General features: G+C 37.0%; 1 protein-coding gene across 2 annotated transcripts in view; it reads right to left on the bottom strand.

Annotated features, from left to right (window-relative positions):
* MYO6 (myosin VI) overlaps positions 1–18,966 on the bottom strand; it is a 160,281-nt gene that overhangs the window by 57,990 nt on the left and 83,325 nt on the right. For both annotated transcript variants that reach the window (XM_027972293.3, XM_060419368.1), the window contains exons 10-15: positions 17,737–17,817; positions 14,897–15,077; positions 9,345–9,489; positions 8,083–8,240; positions 6,618–6,709; positions 4,681–4,753 (exon numbers count right to left, since the gene is read on the bottom strand). In XM_027972293.3, the coding sequence (XP_027828094.1) occupies positions 4,681–4,753; positions 6,618–6,709; positions 8,083–8,240; positions 9,345–9,489; positions 14,897–15,077; positions 17,737–17,817 (730 nt within the window). The remainder of the gene's footprint in view (positions 1–4,680; positions 4,754–6,617; positions 6,710–8,082; positions 8,241–9,344; positions 9,490–14,896; positions 15,078–17,736; positions 17,818–18,966) is intronic.

Below are 18,966 nucleotides of genomic sequence, written 5' to 3'. Positions count from 1 at the left end.
AATTAATAAGGAAACACAAGTCTTAAATGGTACATTAGATGAGAGGGATCTCATTGATATATTCAGGACATTCCATCCAAATGCAGAAGAATACATGTTCTTCTCAAGTGCACATGGAACATTCTCCTGGACAAACCACATCTTGGGTCACAAATCAAACCTCAGTAAATTTAAGAAAACTGAAACTGTATCAAGCATCTTCTCTGACCAGAATACTATGAGACTAGGTATCAATTAGAAGAAAAAAAACTGTAAGAAACACAGACACATGGAGATTAAACAATAAATTTCTAAATAAACAACATGTTACTCAAGAAATCAAAAGGGAAATAAAATTTCTAGAAACAAATGACAATGAAAACACGACAACTCAAAACCCATGTGATGCAGCAAAAACAGTTCTAAGAGGGAAGTTTATAGCAGTACAATCCTACCTCAAGAAACAGGGAAAATATCAAATAGACAAGCTAACTTTACACCTAAAACAACTGGAAAAAGAAAAAGAAAGAAAAATTAGCAGAAGGAAAGAAATCATAAAGATCTGGGCAGAAATAAATGAAAAAGAAATGAAAGAAACAGTAGTAAAGATTAATAAAACTAAAAGCTGGTTCTTTGAGAAGATAAACAAAATTGACAAGCCTTTAGCCAGAGTCATCAAGAAAAAGAGAGAGAAGAATCAAATCAACAAAATTAGAAATGAAAAAGGAGAGGTTACAGCAGACAAGGCAGAAATGCAGAGGATTATAAGAGACTATTATGAACAACTCGATGGCAATAAAATGGATAACCTGGAAGAAATGCAAAGATTCCTAGAAAAGCTCAATCTCCCAGGACCGAACCAGGAAGCAGCAGAGAGTGTGAACAACACAACTACAAGCACTGACACTGAGGCTGTGATCACAAATCCCCCAGAAACAAAAGCCCAGGACCAGATGGCTTCACAGGAGAATTCTATCAACCACTTAGAGAAGACCTAATGCCTATCCTTATAAAACTCTTTCAAACAATGCAGAGGAAGGAACATGTTCAAACTCATTCTACAAGGCCACCATCACCCTGACACCAAAACCAGACAAAGACAACACAAAAAAAGAAAACTACAGACCAATATCACTAATGAACACAGATGCAAAAGTCTTCAACAAAATTTTAGCAAACAGAATTCAGCAACACATCAAAAAGCTCATACACCATGATCAAAGTGGGTTTATTCCAGGGATGCAAGGATTCGTCAATATACGAAAATAAATCAATGTGATGCACCACAGTAACAAACTGAAACATAAAACCCACATGCTAATCTCAATAGATGCAGAAAAAGCCTTTGACAAAATTCAGCACCCATTTATGATTAAAGCTCTTCAAATAATCAGCACAGAAAGAACCTATCTCAACATAGCAACGGCCATATATGACAAACCTACAGCAAACATTATTTTCAATGGTGAAAAATGGAAAGCATTCCCCCTAAGATCAGGAAGAAGACAGGGTGTCCACTTTCACCACTATTATTGAACATAGTTCTGGAAGTCCTAGCTATAGCAATCAGAGAAAATAAATAAATAAAAGGAATCCAACTGGAAAAGAAGTAAAGCTCTCACTCTTTGCAGTTTACACGACATTGTACATAGAAAACCCTAAAGATAGTATCAGAAAATTACCAGAGCTAATCAGTGAATTTAGCAAAGTTGCAGGATACAAAATCAATACACAGAAATCACTTGCATTTCTATATACTAACAATGAAAAATCAGAAAGAACAATTAAGCAATCAATGCCATTCATCACTGCAACAAAAAGAATTAAATATCTAGGAATAAACTTACCTATGGAGACAACAGAACTGTACAAAGAAAATTATAAGACGCTAATGAAAGAAATCAAAGATGACATAAACAGATGGAGAGCTATTCTATGTTTCTGGGTAGGGAATCAATATTGTGAAAATGACTACACTACCAAATGCAATCTACAGATTCAATGTGATCCCTATCCAATTACCAATGGCATTTTTCACAGAACTAGCACAAAAAATTTCACAATTCATATGGAAACACAAAAGATCCCAAACAGCCAAAGCAGTCTTGAGAAAGAAGAATGCAGCTGAAGGAATCAACCTTCCTGACTTCAGATTATACTACAAAGCTACAGTCATCAAGACAGGGTGGTAATGGCACAGAAACAGAAATAAGACCAATGGAACAAGATAGAAAGTCCAGAAATGCACCTATGGGTACCTTATTTTTGACAAAGGAGGCAAGAATATACAATGGGGCAGAGACAGCCTCTTCGATAAACGGTGCTGGGAAAACTGGACAGCTACATGTAAAAGAATGAAATCAGAACACTTCCTAACACCATACACACAGATAAACTCAAAATGGATTAAAGACCTGAATGAAAGACCAGAAATTATAAAACTCTTAGAGGAAAACATAGGCAGAACACTCGATGGCATAAATGAAAGCAAGATCCTCTATGACCCACCTCTTAGAGTAACAGAAATAAAAACAAAAGTAAACAAGTGGGACCTGATTAAACTTAAAAGCTTTTGCACAGCAAAGAAACTATAAGCAAGGTGAAAAGACAACTGTCAGAACGGGAGAAAATAATAGCAAATTAAACAACTGACAAAGGATTAATTTCCAAAATACACAAGTAGCTCATACAACTCAATACCAAAAAAAAACGAACAACCCAATCAAAAAGTGGGAAAAGACCTAAACACACATTTCTCCAAGGAAGACATACAGATGACTAATAAATATATGAAAAGATGCTCAACATCGCTCACTATTAGAGAAATGCAAATCAAAACCACAATGAGATTATCACCTCACACCAGTCAGAATGGCCATCATCAAAAAGTCTAGAAACAATAAATGCTGGAGAGGGTGTGGAAAAAAGGAAACGTTCTTGCTCTGTTGGTGGGAATGTAAACTGATACAGCCACTATGGAAGACGGTATGGAGATTCCTTGAAAAACTAGGAATAAAACCACCACATGACCTTGCAATCCCACTTCTAGGCATATACCCTGGGGAAACCAAAATTGAAAGAGACACATGTATCCCATTGCTCACTGCAGCAGTATTTACAATAGCTAGAACATGGAAGCAGCCTAGATTTCCCTCGATAGATGAATGGACAAAGAAGTTGTTGTACATATACACAATGGAATATTCCTCAGCCATAAAAAGGAATGCCTTTGAGTCAGTTCTAATGAGGTGGGTGAACCTAGAACCTATTATACAGAGTGAAGTAAGTCAGAAAGAGAAAGATAAATATCATATTCTAATGTATACGTACAGAATCTAGAAAAATGGCTGAAGAATTCATTTACAGGGCAGCAATGGAGAAACAGAGAGAGAACAGACTTACGGACATGGGGAGAGGGTAGGAGAGGGTGAGATGTATGGAAAGAGTAACCTGGAAACCTACATTACCATATGTAAAATAGATAGCCATGGGGAATTTGCTATATGGCTCAGGAAACTCAAACAGGGGCTCTGTATCAACCTAGAGGGGTGGGATGGGGAGGGAGATGGGAGGGAGGCTCAGAAGGGAGGGGATATATGTATACCTATGGCTGATTCATGTTGAGGATTGACAGAAAACAACAAAATTCTGTAAAGCAATTATCCTTCAATTTAAAAATTAATTAATTAATTATAAATAAAAGCTACAGGACACAGGAAGAGCAATCAAGACTCTAACTGCACTGGGCAGAGAAAGATGCATCTTGGGCAGTTAGTGGGGGTGAAGGGGGGCACACTAGCTGAGCTGTAAACGAGAGTATTCTGACAGATGCAGGACGTGCAAGTGGGCAGAAAGGTAAACGGAAGGGGAGGAGCTCCAGCCAAGATATCCAACGACACCATCAGAGGCACAAAGATCTAAGAAGGGACAAGGCATGTGGAGGGATATGCTAAGTGGACCAGGCAGGATATGAAAGTCCTTTGGGAAGTTACATAAATGTAAAGTATTATCACTGTGACTGTGTTGTTGTTGTTACCTCTTGTCCAAATCTAGCAAGAGTTACTGGCTCAATTGCCAAATTCCACTTTCACAGCAAGGTTTATCCAACAGCTGATTTTAGAGATTGGCTGGAAGGAAAAGACAGCCTGAGCACCAGTTGGGTGACAACAGGAAAAGGTCTCTCTACCAACAACAGACCAGGAAAGAGACTGTTCTCCTGTGCGTGGCACTATCTGATGGGACCCACTGAACCTGTGAGGCCTACTTGCAACCAGTTGGAGGGTAGAGCCAATGCACAGAGAACAGAGATGAAGAACGGCAGACGCAGAGCCAAGCCCCTGCAGACCCCGCAGGGACCTGGCTATACCACGGGCTTCCTCACGCCAAGTAAGGAATCCCTTCACTGCTTAAACAGTTTTGTTTCCTCCTTAACTTAGCCACGTGTTAACTGTTTAAGAAAGAAAATGCCCATCACAGTAAACAGAAGAAATTTTCAGAATACTTTCAGTATAGCTGAATTTGGTGCCTTCATGTGAAAAAACAACTTCCTAGCAGTGCTAGAGAAGTAAAAGCTCTCTTGAACACCACAGTTTCAAGTCCCATAACCAGCAGTATCAACCACAGAGCACAGAAGAATGACTAGTGAAAACATTCACTGTGTCTTCCCACAGTTCCCCCAAACGGAGTAAAACCAATACGTACCTATGCAGTCCTGATTGTCCACATAATGCACTTCATTCACACCTAAACCTTCCTTTTGATAGAGTTCTTGTTCCTAGAAAAAAAACAGTCATAATCGTAGATATGGAGATGCCATGTGAGAGGAAAGACTCACTGTTTGGTGCCAGATATCATCATAACATTTATTGATTAGTCAGTGTACAAAGGTTCACACCAACTGATTCGGTGACTGAGAAGTCTTACAAAACATTAGGGAAGAAAAATCCTTGCCCCTAAGGCAAGGTGAAATCACAACTTCAATGGCCAACATAACATACGATTTACATATGTGGAAACATTCCCTCACAGATAAGCACGCTTTCCCTGAAATACGCTGGGCAGCCAGGCACAGACACAGGGATCTGTTAATAATCACTCAAACCCAAGACAAGACCGGGGCAGGCAGGCAGGAATTTTATCACAGATGAGTGAGCAATGCAATGAATTCAGGGTTATGGGTATTTCTTATTTTTCCCCCTGAATGTTTAAATATTTCCTCCTAAGAGACATACTAGCAAAAGGTTCTGTCATTCTAGGAGGCGGTGTCCACTTGGACTCAATCTGAACTTGAAATTCACTTTTATTTTAAAGAATTGGTATAAATATAAATCAAGACTGTCTCCTCTTCATGAAGTTTCTAGATAAAGCTTGCTGGGCTGGTAGGAAGGGAAGAATTAAGGCAGGTTAAGTGAGAAGCATACACGTCAAACTTCACACAGTAATGGAAGGACTAAGGCAGCCGGAGGGAACATCTTCAGAGAAACTATCTTAACTGCCAAGTACTTGTTTTCACCTGTTTGTTTATGCCAGAACTGGCTTAACTATAATATATGAGGAGCGGTATAAGAGTTGGACTGTGCTGGGAAACCCGAAAGGACAAAAACATAGTAAGAAAGGAGGAAAAGAGGAATAGAATCGGAGCAGGAAAGGAAGGGTTTCACATCTCAAGGCCAGATACAGAGGGGAGCTCAGGAAACAGCAGTGCTGATATGGAGGGAACCAGCAGCCAGGAAGGAGGGTGCAGACCTGCAGAAGTCACTGAACTGCTGTGGCTTCTTCATCTGTGAAACAAAGGGCTGGACGAGATTAACGGGGTGATTCTGAGTTCCCTTTACCTCTGCTTGCTTCACTCAGGAAAACACATCTCAAACAGCTCAAACGAAGGAAAGGGAAGAGTATTAATAGGAAATGGCAGAAAATTCAAAATACAAGGTAAAAAGTGGTGAGACTAACCACAAATCTACTGATCCAAAGTTACCTATACTTACTGTGCACTCTGAAGGGTTACAGAGGAACTCCCTTAAGACCTGAGATTGCAAGAGTAGGACAGGCCCACAGCCATCTACTATGAGTAGTAGCAGGAAGTTCCTTACTCGACCAGAGATGGTGTCCGGCCAAAAACACCGCACCGACGGGCCACTGGCAGCGCACAGCGTAACCTGGCAGGGCTAGGGAGGCAGGCCAGGCCAGTGCCCACGGACTCTCCCAACCTGGGGGCTCCGCTGCCATATACAGAGAGGGTGAGCAGGTAACGACTGGGCAGAAGCAGAGACCCAGGGGAAGAGAGGGGTGCCCAGGACAGGATGAGAGGAGACTGTTGATTGGCAGTGGAGGAGGAAACAGCCAAATCAGGAAATGAAACAAGAAGAATTTCAAGTCTAGTAAAAGTCACTAGTAAAAGGCAAGATACCCTCACTTCTGAGGAGGCACCTATTTTAGAGTTTTTACTTAGCTTGGTCCCTAAGCTCAGCTGTACCATCGACACTTAGGATGTGCCCCCATAGCCCACGCAGGGCCTCTCTGAGTCCCTGGGCCACCTTACATCACACCCCATCCATCCAGGTAACTGCAGTCTATCTCTGTACCCTGAAATTTTGAAATAGAGGGCCATTCTTAAATCTAAATTGGACGCCAATTACCTCCTTCAGAATCCTTTCATTAAAAAATTGTTGAAGCTTCTCATTGCAATAGTTGATACAAAATTGTTCAAAACTGTTATGTTCAAAGTACTCTGAAAACAAAACCAGAATCAAGAGTCATCATCAGATCAACTTCACATTAATAAATTTAACTTAGGATAAAATTTTATTGTATCAATGCTTAATTTAACAGTAGGTCAAAATGTATGTACAACTGTTTCATACTCCTCAAATGCTCTTATTTCAAGACTTAAATTTTGATAGGCACTAAAATTAAGTATTAGAAACACCTCGGCTTGACAAAAAGTTGTTTGTTAAATAAATATCATATAGTAAAAGATACAAAATATCTTTTATTTTATAAAATAAAATAAAAGTCACTTGTAACATATTTTTAAGGCACAGAAGTTAAAGCAATCTAAATTGAAGAAAATGACTTAAAATGTAAGCACTTCATATTTTTCTGTATAATCTGTGAGATTATAGTTAGAAAAAATATTATAGATACTAATGCATTTCTAAAATTAAGGCATTGTATTACATTATTTCTAAGATCCCTGCAGCTTTAAAATGTTATGACTTTGTGTATTTATGTGCTGTGCGAAACTGGCGCAGACCAGGAAACAAATGTCTGAAGACTATGAGATTCTCAGGTCAGTAATGAGTGTTTCTCTAGCTCTGAACAAAAGGTAATGCTTTATTGTAAATTTCAACATATATATCACGTCAAAAACAAAACTCTGCCCTTCCCAAAAATGTAAACACTCATATCTTCTCATGGCAACTGCAAACAAATTACAAAGGACACCACTTGTGCACAGACAGAAGGAACGCCCACACCTATAAAGCTCAATAAAAAATTGGTCAGACTTAACGTTGAGATTTTTACAACATGGTCATTCCGAACAAAGCATTCAGACATCAGTGACTCATTTCATTTCTGGTCATACACAGCCACAGTTCTTCTCAAATATTTATCTTAATAGCTTACTCATTCGGTAGAAATTAATTGGAACTAGCTCTCTGGTGACAACTATCAGTAAGAATGAATTTCTATACATAGTTATGAGTTTGGCCTGTGTGCTAGGTCAACCTGTACCCAGCTCTACACTGGAGTCAATGGTCTTAATGAGTCAATTCTCTTTATCAGCAACACTGAAGACTTTATTCCGCTGTACTCCTTTAAGAGCACTGAGACATGTCTATCCACAGTAGTTTCAATCAACATGTTCTAATTTAAGCATTACTGTGACCAAAATCCACAAGTCTTTCCTTTTTTTCTGAAACATTAGCTTCTTATTTGAATCATATTATGAAATGAAATGATAGTATGGACATATAACTGGAAATACATTAAGCAAAAGTTACTACAGGGAAAAAAGGTTTTTAAATTTTAATCATGTGTGGAAAAACTGGGTGTAAAAATATCAAACAGATACAAACTCACAAACAAAACTATATTTACCAAACCCAGCAATATCCAGGACTCCAATAAAATAGGATGATGTTTCAAAAGGAAAACACTGGTTTACTCTGTTTACCACGTGATCAAAAAGATGGCTATAGACAGTCTTTGCCAAGGCATCCCGGGCATTGTTTGCCTGTTCCACTTTCAGGGGTACCCTGTAAAAGAAGACCGAGTCAACAGAAATTCTTCCTAGTAATATGTTATGGAAATAACGCCAGGTTCCCAGGAGCTGAGCACACACAGTCAACGCAAAGGACAAAGCAAATAGCTACAAAATGTCAGTTGCGAATAGAAACAAATGAATAGGGCCAAGTAAAATACCACAGGAGAGTTACCTATAATTAGAGGCCTATTATTGAGTAGAATATTAGGCTCAAAAAATCTTTTTAACCTTAATTTTATACCTCACAGTACATGCTGAATACACAAAAAATTTATTCAAAGGAATAATCTTCCATGTAACTTTCTTAAATGCAAAAGAAACTGTTTAATTCCAGACAACTTTAAACTTCAGTAATTTGTTAACACTGCTTAAGAAAAAAAGAAAAAAAAGTTTATCTTAAAATCCAAACTGTCCAATTCTACACTTTCAACTCAGTACTGGTAACTCTACAGTATAACAGCATCAGACGCTGCAGATACAGACACACGGTCCAATGAAGAGAGTGCCATGCCAAAGAATTTTCAGACGCTGTGCTAAATGCTGTCACAGAGCATGAGGCACCTTGAGAACACCAGAAAAAATGATCAAACTTCGAAAGAAATCTCAAAAGTCATTCAGGTCTCTTCTAAACAGTGGTTTCCCAACTTGCATTTCTTGCAGAAGAACCCTTTCCTAAAGGGACTCTTACGTGGACACTCCATCCATAAAACACAGAACTGCTTTAGAACACAGGGGAAATGGAGCTGAGGACCACACCCGGGGCTTTTACCAGCCTTCCCGTGGGCTCCAGAAACGTCTCTGAAGGACCACAGGACTGCAGGCGCTACCATATACTCTCCTCACTGAGATTTTCTTCATCATAACAACAGTGGGGAATTAGCTTAGCAGAGAACCCGGCTAAACATGCCTTGCTAATATTTCCCAAAGTAAGCTCCAGCACTTTCTGTGTAGTGGAAAGGGCTCTTTTTATCGTTACTTTTTAAATTTACTGCAATGTTTTGAAGCATTCCTTTGCCTTGCTCAGTAAGGAACAGAGACAGGATCTGGCTTTCCCCACAAGGCAGGGCTTGGAGGGAGCAGCGAGCAGGGCACTTACTTTATCACAGTTCCTTTGGTGCCCCCTGCTGTTGTCAGCATGACTCTTGTAGTTAAACTCACACGGAGGTCATCCTGATCCAGACCCAGCAATTCAGCACAATATTCCAACGACTGAGCGGATTTATTCTTCAGATTACAACCACCTATTGAAAACATATTTTAATTTCCAATTAATACACATTACACGATATTTTCAAGATGCATTTCTTAGAAGTACACTTCACTGACATAAAGCTATGAACTAGACAAGGCTTACTTGTGACTTTTAACTTCACCTCCCTTGTTCCCCACCCTTGTCAGACACTCATATTGCCAAGGTCACTGGGCAACTCATTCAGGGCAGCCCATGACACAATCCTCTCAGCCCGACAAAATTTTAACCTATCAGGGTTTCATTTTTCATGACCCTGCAAGGGAAATATACTAATGATAGATTACAAACCTTGTTAACATATTAAATCTCTCGAGTAATAGAATGCCTTATCACCAAAACTCGTATGACTGCAGAAAACGTTAAGGACATAGACTGGTGAGTTGATTCTTACATGATAGTATACATGTTTCAATGCCATTCTCCCATCTATGTCCAATGCAGGATACAGCATGCTTGGGGCTGGTGCACGGGGATGACCCAGAGGGATGTTGTGGGGAGGGAGGTGGGAGGGGGGTTCATGTTTGGGATCGCATGTACACCCGTGGTGGATTCATGTCAATGTATGGCAAAACCAATACAGTATTGTAAAGCAAAATGAAGTAAAAATAAAAATTAACAACAACAAAAAGAAAACGTTAAGGAGCAACTGCAGTGGTAAACGCCGTGAGGTCAGCGTGGGTGTGGCTGTTTGTCCAGGGGCAGGTGTGAGTGTGCACACAGGCATGTGCTCGTGACACCCGGGGACAAAGGAGGAGGGTGAGGCGGCCACGGCTACTTTTTCTGAACATCATATCTACAGGTTCCTATTATGGAGGCTGTTTCAAAATGCTTCTTATAGCAAGACAGCATACAATAGTGCTTTAGACTCCGGGCTGTTATGGCTCTAGAATTTACTAGCTGGGTGACCTTGAATGAGTTACTTATTATGCTCCGTTTCCTTACCCAAATAATATGGATAGTAACTCTATCAATCTAATAAGGTTGTTATGAAGACTAGTAAGGGTGGATACATGAATTTCCTGGAAGAGAGTCTGGTGCATAATAAGCACATATAATTACTGTCTTATTAATAATAATAAAGTAATTAATATTTTTAGGACTGTATAAATGATTCATTTAAAACTAATTTCAAAATTACGAAGAATGCATGTAATCATATGAGAATTATATCACAACAAATAGATAAACTATTTAACAGACTGGCCTCAGGGGAAATAGACTATGCGATCTCATATGAATAAGGGGTTGTCAAGGCAATTCATTGAGGAAAGAACTGCATTTCAAACAAATGGCATTGGACAACTGGACGTCCACAGGCAAAAGAATGTAGCTGGACTCCTACTTCACACCATACAAAGAAATCAACTCAAACTCAAAGACTGTAGGGTAAGAGTTAACACCATTCTCTTAGAAGAATTCAGACATAAATCCATATGATCTTGGACTAGGTTGGTTTCCTAGATATGGCACCATAAGTAACAAAAGAAAATAATACGCAAATTGGATTTCATCAAAGTGAAAACCTTTTACGTTTCAAGGAACACTATCAAAAATTTAAAAAACAAATCACAGAATGAGAGAAAATATTTGCAAATTATATATCTGATAAGGAACTTATATTCAGAATATACTTAAAAACTCTTACAAGTGAATTTTAAAAAGGCAATCAAATGAGTAAAGAATATAAGCAGTCATTTCTCAAAAAAAAGATACACAAATGGCCAATAAAATCATGAAAAAATGCTCGGCAACTTGATCCATCAGGAAAATGCAAATAAAAACCACAATGAGGCAGCACTTTGCATGCACTAGAGTGGTGAGAATGTAAAACGGTTCAGTTACTTTGAAAATCCATTCCTCAAAAGGGTAAATACAGAATTACCATGTGACTCTGCAATTCCACTCCTAGGCATACAGACAGAGGAATGGAAATATACATGCACACACAAGTCTGCACATGGATGCTTACAGTAGCAGTATTCATAATAGCCAAAGGTCGAAGCAACCCAGAAGTTCCTCAAATGACAAATGGGTAAGCAAAATGCGGTATATATCCATGCAGTGAAACATTAGTCAGCAAAAAAAGGACCAGTGCACTGACAGACGTTTAAGCACACATGAGCCTGCTAAGCACTATGCTAAGTGAAAGGAGCTAGTCACAGAAGAGCCCATGCTGTTTGATTTCATTCACATGAAACACCCAGTGGACAAAGACAATGCAGAACAAGGGCTGCCTAAAGGCTAGGTGTTCATTCAGGAGGGCTGGGGAGCAACTAATGAAGGGTACGGAGTTCCTTCTGGAGTGATGACAATGTTCTAAAACTGACTAGTGTGATTACTGTGCAACTCAATACAAATTATGTTTCAATAAAGCGGAACAAAACAATAAGAGGAATACTTAGAAGATATATTAAACCTTTAATTCCAGGAAAATAAAACTACTACTAATTTCTAGTTTGTACACACATACACATGATCTAAAATTATATAACTCAAAAAATTTACCACCAATAACCGATCAATTCATCTCAATGCTGCTTTTTTTTTTTTTAACTATTTTGCAAAGTTTCTTATATACATTCAGGAATTATATAATACTAGCATAAAATGTTTATGCTAGTAAATTAAACTTTTTAAAACATTTAACGTTTCAAAAAGGCAAAAAACCCCACAAACACTATAAAATAATGTAAGGCTTTCATGTCATGCCTTCTAAAAATGAACTTCTTTGAACAATTTTTTACACTTGTTCTTATAATAATGTATATTTCGTTATGTGGAATTTTAAAAACATAGGAAGTCCCAATAGGTATTTTTTGCATTTCCATCAAGTAAAAACTTCTAAATAGCAGTGGGAGCTGTCTACATATTTACTAAAGAATAAATTTTCTGATTAAATAATTACAAAATATCCAGAGCTTTTTCAAATTGCAAAGTCATGCCAAAATTGAGTTCTCTGGGACAGGAAAAAATAAATTCTAATTAGAAAGAAATCATCTGAATCTACAGGAAGGATTATAGGAATGATGAAGATTAATATAATAAGATCTTAGCTATTAAAATAAAAATGACTTAGTTTATTAATCCTTTTGATTTATTGCCTCATTCCAATCTGCTCTGCTTTCTGCTCATTTTCCCGTCGACAGAAGGAAGTTTGAGAAGAAAAATAAAAGACAATGTAAATATCTACTAAGTGCCTTTTGACAATTAAATGCTTTTCTTTTTTTTTTTTCTCGGTCATTTTTTATTTTTATTTATTTATTTTTTTAATGCTTTTCAACTAACTAGATCCACATTCATGATTCTCTGTGTGTACTTGTATGTCCTACCCCAAGGTAATAACACGAGGCGTGTGAACATGCCACCTATCACTTCAAACAAACAAAGTGTGAATTAATTAAATATTTTTGGATATTATAAATACTTGGAATTCCTACATGCTCCCTTGGTACAATGATGCCACAGAGCAAATGAAAATGTACTAACATTCATTACATTTTCAAATCCCTCAAAAAAAAACTAATATAAATTTTCATGCATACTAAGTATATACCTGATATTGCCTGGTTTTTCTTTTTGCTTGTTTCATTTTAAACTGGGATTAATCAGTATTTTTATTTTACTCATGCATTAAAAACAGTGGTTACTACATGGCAGGCATAAGTATTTGCATCATTCTACAAATATTCAACTCATTTATTCCTCTTTATGACAGGAGGCTGGACCTGGTATTTATTATTCCCACTTTACAGGTGAGGAAGCCGAGACTCCGAGAGGTTAAGCCCCTGCCCCAGGTCACACAGGCAGGTAACACATGGTGCACAGACTGGACCTAGACAACGTACCCTTACACACCACACTGTCCCCTGATGCTGAGGTCACAGACTCACAGACACTCAGCCTGAAAGCCAGTAAGACTGTCAACGTCCACCTGCTCAGGACGCTCAGTGACAGAGGGCAATGAGAGGCAGTTATCACACACGCTGGAGTCAGTCGCATGCGAGGAGAACCAGCTCTCATACCTACAACTTCACTAGTGACCATACTACTCAAACTTGTCAAAAGTCCTACTTCTGTAAAACAGAGATAATATCCTCTATCTCATTATCTTTATTAAGTTCAGATTATGCCTATGATGTTTATAATGAAACACAATATATGAAGGGTCTTACACGTAGCAGACACATCCATTTCTTTATGTTCTTCCTTCCTCTGGTGCCCCTCCTTATATGCAAACTACTGCTAAGGTAACTGTACTTTAAAAACACTTCCCTCGTGGATTATCTCATTACTTTATGAGTGAAAAAGTCAAGGTTTACAAAGCTTCTGGGATCTGACACTAAAGCCCACGTTACTGATCACTGTGTTCCATGGTGCTTTTGGTTTTTTGTAAAACAATGTATGTATGCAGGAATCAACAATCTTTTCCTCTAAAGTATGAGGTTTTAGGCTTTGCCAGCCACGCAGTCTTTGTCACAACTACCCAGCTCTGCCACTGCAGCATGAAAGCTCACACGGATAAGACATAAATAAATGTCTTTATGTGTTCTAATAAAACTTTATTTACAAAACAAAAACAGGCAGCTAGTCAGATTTGACCATGAGCCAACCCCCGCATTCATGGATCAAACTTAAGATCATACAAAGAGTTAGCTGCTCAGTCATGTCCGACTGCTTGCAACCCCATGGACTGTAGCCTGCCAGGCTCCTCTGTCCATGGACTTCTCCAGGCAAGAATACTGGAGTGAGTAGCCATTCCTTTCTTCAGGGGATCTGCCCAACCCAGGGGTTGAATCTGGGTCTTCTGCATTGCAAGCAGATTTCTTTACCATCTGAGCCACCAGGGAAGCCTTGGTATTTACAGAGACTGAAACAATATGGTTGAAAAGTTGTATCATGAAGGCATTTAAATGCTTTTTCAATGTGTATCAAGCTTAACTTGTTTTCATTTCTGATAATAATGTATATGGGCTTTTATGTACTCAATGATCCTAACTAACTAATCCAAGTTTAGATCAGTGAACCAGAAAAATATCAAAATACCTTAAAAGGTAGCAGAGGATTATTCTGTTCACTTATTGGAAAAGATTATCATCAGCCCAAAAATTTAACCAAATATGACCCTAGCAGTCAGTTACTTATCCCTCATAAAATGAATTCCTCATCAGTATCACTGATTTATTCAAAAACAAAGCTCACAATAACCAAAAATGCAGCATCCTTCGGCTGCAAGTTTCATCGTGTGACACAATACAGTCTGGAAATGTAGGGGCTTAACAAACTAGCACACAGAGTCAAAATACATATGCAATTAAATGACAGAGCTTCGAATTTTACTTCTTTTTAAAACAAAACAAAAAGATCACACACACACACACACACACACACAAAACAACCTGAAGTGCTGCCAGCTTCCTCAAAATCAATATTCCCAAGGTGCAGGACACCAGCTACTACCCGGAACAGATCAAGCTTTTCTTCATCATCCAAGCCAATCTTTTTCATGGCTGTGCACATTCTAATAAAATCACCATGGTCATCCAACAAAGGATCTTTCAAGGAACCTGCCTTAAGATGCTACAAAACAAGAAGACATCAATTAATTGTGGTCTACATTGCTTAGGTATCACCAACACAACTACACAAGGTCTACTAATGCACTACGTAACATGCAAAAATAAACTGTGTCAATCAGAAAACTTTAGTGTTTCAACACATTCAAAAACTGAATGACTGGGCAAAGTGTACACAGGATCTATATATTATTTCTCTCAATGATGTGTGAATCTAGACCTATCTCCATGAAAATTTCAATCAAAAATGGAATGAGATGTTTTCCAATTTAATTACAGTTTTAACTCTAAAGGTAAGGTATTATATAAAAATATAAATTGAGTGAAAATGAAGGAAATATCAGTGGTTGAATCAACATAAAACCAAAGATCAAAAAGAACTGAAGTTTTTAAAACCTGTAATAAAAGTTTAAACCTGAGCTGTACCAGTATTCAAAAGCAGTGAACAGTGGAAAGGCTAAAAACAACAATTTTCATGGCCTGGGAATTAATTTTTAAGCCTTTATCTGTTAGTATATATGAGGTAAACTATATTAGTAAGCATTATGCTTATGCTAAGAATTCACGCAATGACTGAAAACATTTCAGAAAAAATGGAAGAGAAAATTTGCTTTCTTTCTTAAAAGAAATGTTCATCTACTGTATTCTTTACTAGAACCTATAATAAACTCAGAAAAAGGAAGAAGAAAAGTCAGCCCTGCAGAAACCAGAAGGAGGAAAAACAAAGTTACTGGACACAGAGAGACTGGACTAGCAATTTTCCAGAACTTGAGAATGAACAAGCAAAATTAAACATGAGGTAACAGTGTCGGAATTAACTGGCCATTCTAGACAGTTGGCCTTTTCCCAAGGAGAGTTTTTTTTTCCTCCGGGTTGCCAATTGCTTCCCAGCTAAAGCTGTAACTGCCTTTCCACAGTCTTTAAAATGTTTAATTATGCATGTGTAAAATTTCTGGAAAATTTCTAGACAAAGAAATTTAATTTTATTCTTCAAAGAAGCAAACAACAACATGCAGCCAAATTTAAAAGAAAACACATATCATGCAGAATTTTTAGTCTTGCAGTTGATCAGTTATTTCACTTGAAAACTGTTTCTAATCAAATGTCCATGAATATATTGCTGTTATAGCAGACTAAAAATACTGCATTCTCCTAAAAATTACACACAGCTTAAAGACACGCCAATGGAACTAGGCAAAGAATTCTGAATAGTCAAAATGATCACCTCATCCTCCTGATACAGAAAACAATAAAAAGTAATTTAAACATATTAAATCCATTAGTCACTTACATATTTTTATATATAAACTCAATAATGTGAATAAGATTCTTAACAATGTATGGTGACTCTAGAACCAGAAAGTGAACATTTTCTTCTTAGGAGAGTACAAAGAGTGCAATATTCTTTGGAAAGTGAAATAGCAGTCTTCTTTCCTCTCCACTCAGTCTTTCCCATGCCAAAAGATTAAATATATATGTATCTGTGTTTTTTCCCTTTGGGATAGCAGCAATATCCCACCAGGGAATGTCCCAATTATCTTAATGTAAGTAATACAATTTCTGTATTTCAATGGCACCTTATAAAAATACAGATTATCATAACAAAAGAGAACACTGTAATAAATAATGTCATTTCTTAAAGTCTCTACCATGGATGTTTACAATTTATAATCCAGACATCTGTATGTAAAATAATACAATATCAATTTAAACAAACATTAACTGCAGACTCATCTGTTTAGAATTCAAAATAATGTGGATTTTTGTTTTCTATTCTTTTTTATGAATATACTAAAGATATAATTCTCACTATCTTGAAAGTAGTCACAAACATCTAACTCCTCAAATGCATCTAACTCAAATGCAGAGACATTAAAAACTGAATATAATAAAATTTTGTTCAATTACACACTCAATACAAATCTTTTTAAAAAATTAATAAAGACAATATGAACTAGTCCCTATAATTAATCCTGACTTAGTATCTCGTAATTCAAGCTGCCTGAGTAGCTACACCTCCATACCACTTACCACTTACACATTGTATCTTAAAATTTATAAAGGCTGTAGATTTTTAGATTAAGGATTTTATTCTTTTAAAGTAATACTTAATGGTATAATTATATCTAATTAATCCTAGAAATACAATAATTTAGTAAAAGTTACACATAAAACTAAACTTTTCATAATAAATCACAGAAACATGCTGCTTTAAAGAGAAATGTCACAATAATACATAAGAACTAGTTCACAACAATGCTCACTCTTTGTGGACATCAAAGCTTCTTTCAGCTCTGACACAGATAGTAAATTATAAAGAACACATTTTATATTTAATCCTAATGGTTAATATGAGAGTAAGTTTCAAAACTGTTAGCAAAGGATGATTTTTAGGCAATTTGATACCCTCATGTTTGGAAAATAACAGGGAAAAAAGTGCATTGAGGTCCCACCAAGAAGACTCAGAACCTGCAGCTTCTAGAGATAGCAAAAGAGGAATAAAGCGTTTCATGGCGAGAGAGGCGTGAATGACTATGTAGGTCTTTTACGCATAGGCTTAAAGCAAGAAATCTTACTTGGGTTTCAAAATAAAAACAGAATGTATCTTTCAGCACAATTTTTTTGCATTAAAGATTATAATCTGCTTTAAAAGTCTACTTTACCTCAGGAGTTTTTCGGTTCTGTAAAATCTGTTTGTCAGTTTCTTTGTTAGCAAAGTATCTAGTGCAGCCTCGGTTTAAATACTGTGACAAAGAAATTTAAAATGGAATTAACAATATGATCCACAGGAAAATAACACAAAGGAAAATGCAATCTATCCAATAGTGCTAACCATTTCTAAACATAACCTGGGCATCATTCAATCTCTCAATCAAAATCAATACTTCTGTATATCATAAACACTTTACTTCTATTAATCAAACCAGGGATGGTGAAACTCTGAATCTGAAAGTTGAATTAAATGATTAACAGGAAAAAAAACAGTACCATAAAGCTTTCCTACTTTTAAAAGGGAGCAATTTTAAATCTTTACAAGATATGACCTAAATATGCAAAAAGTCTGAGTAATATTTGAGTAATATTTTAAATTCTGAATAATTAACAAATAATATCCTTAAGTTTCTTAATTTCTGGTTTTTACAATCAGTCCTTCAAAACATGCCTTTCATAGCGACTGACAGTTAACACTAACTGTACATAAATTACATTTGCTTTATGAACCTTCACAGGTATTCAAATAACAATTTCAGCTTTTATCTCAATGATTTACTTCCCTGCCCAGAAGTTTTTTAAGATTAAGTGCTTTGAAAGCACAGAACAAGGGAAGCAACTGAAAAGAAAATAACATACTGGTCTTCAGCAGAATCTACCACCCACATTCAACAGGTGGGGGCTGTTCAGAAGGAAGGGCACAGGGCACAGGATGAGAAAGTTTTTTAAACATCTCAGCTTTTCTTAAATCAGGTCACTAGGATTCTACTCTCCCATGACAATGAATTCCAAGATTATACAGATATCAAGAAAAAAATCAGTAAATTGAATGACTTAGGGATAAATTAATACTGAAGATAATCAATGCATTATCTCCCCCCATTATAGTGAAATATTAAAATACAGTTAAAACCAGAAAATAATATCCAATGAACTTTTCTTTGCAGACTAAAATCTTGAGGGAAAGAATAAAATAAAAGGGATAATACTGGTAAGCATTTTCAACTGACTTTCAAAACAGAGCTCTTTTATTTAGCAGGATAATAACAGCTTAACTGTATGGACCCAAAACAAATGTTTTCTTTGCTAGCAAGAGTTTAATCCACCTACTGCAACTGTTTTTTATCAAATACTAGGTTTCTGGACAGATGGACTTAATAGTAAAACCTAAGGACAATACT

Source organism: Ovis aries, chromosome 8 (genome assembly GCF_016772045.2).
Source record: "Ovis aries strain OAR_USU_Benz2616 breed Rambouillet chromosome 8, ARS-UI_Ramb_v3.0, whole genome shotgun sequence".
NCBI classification, from domain to species: Eukaryota; Metazoa; Chordata; class Mammalia; order Artiodactyla; family Bovidae; genus Ovis; species Ovis aries.
Note: the sequence above shows the minus strand (reverse complement) of the source record. Positions and strands in the feature narration are given on the sequence as shown.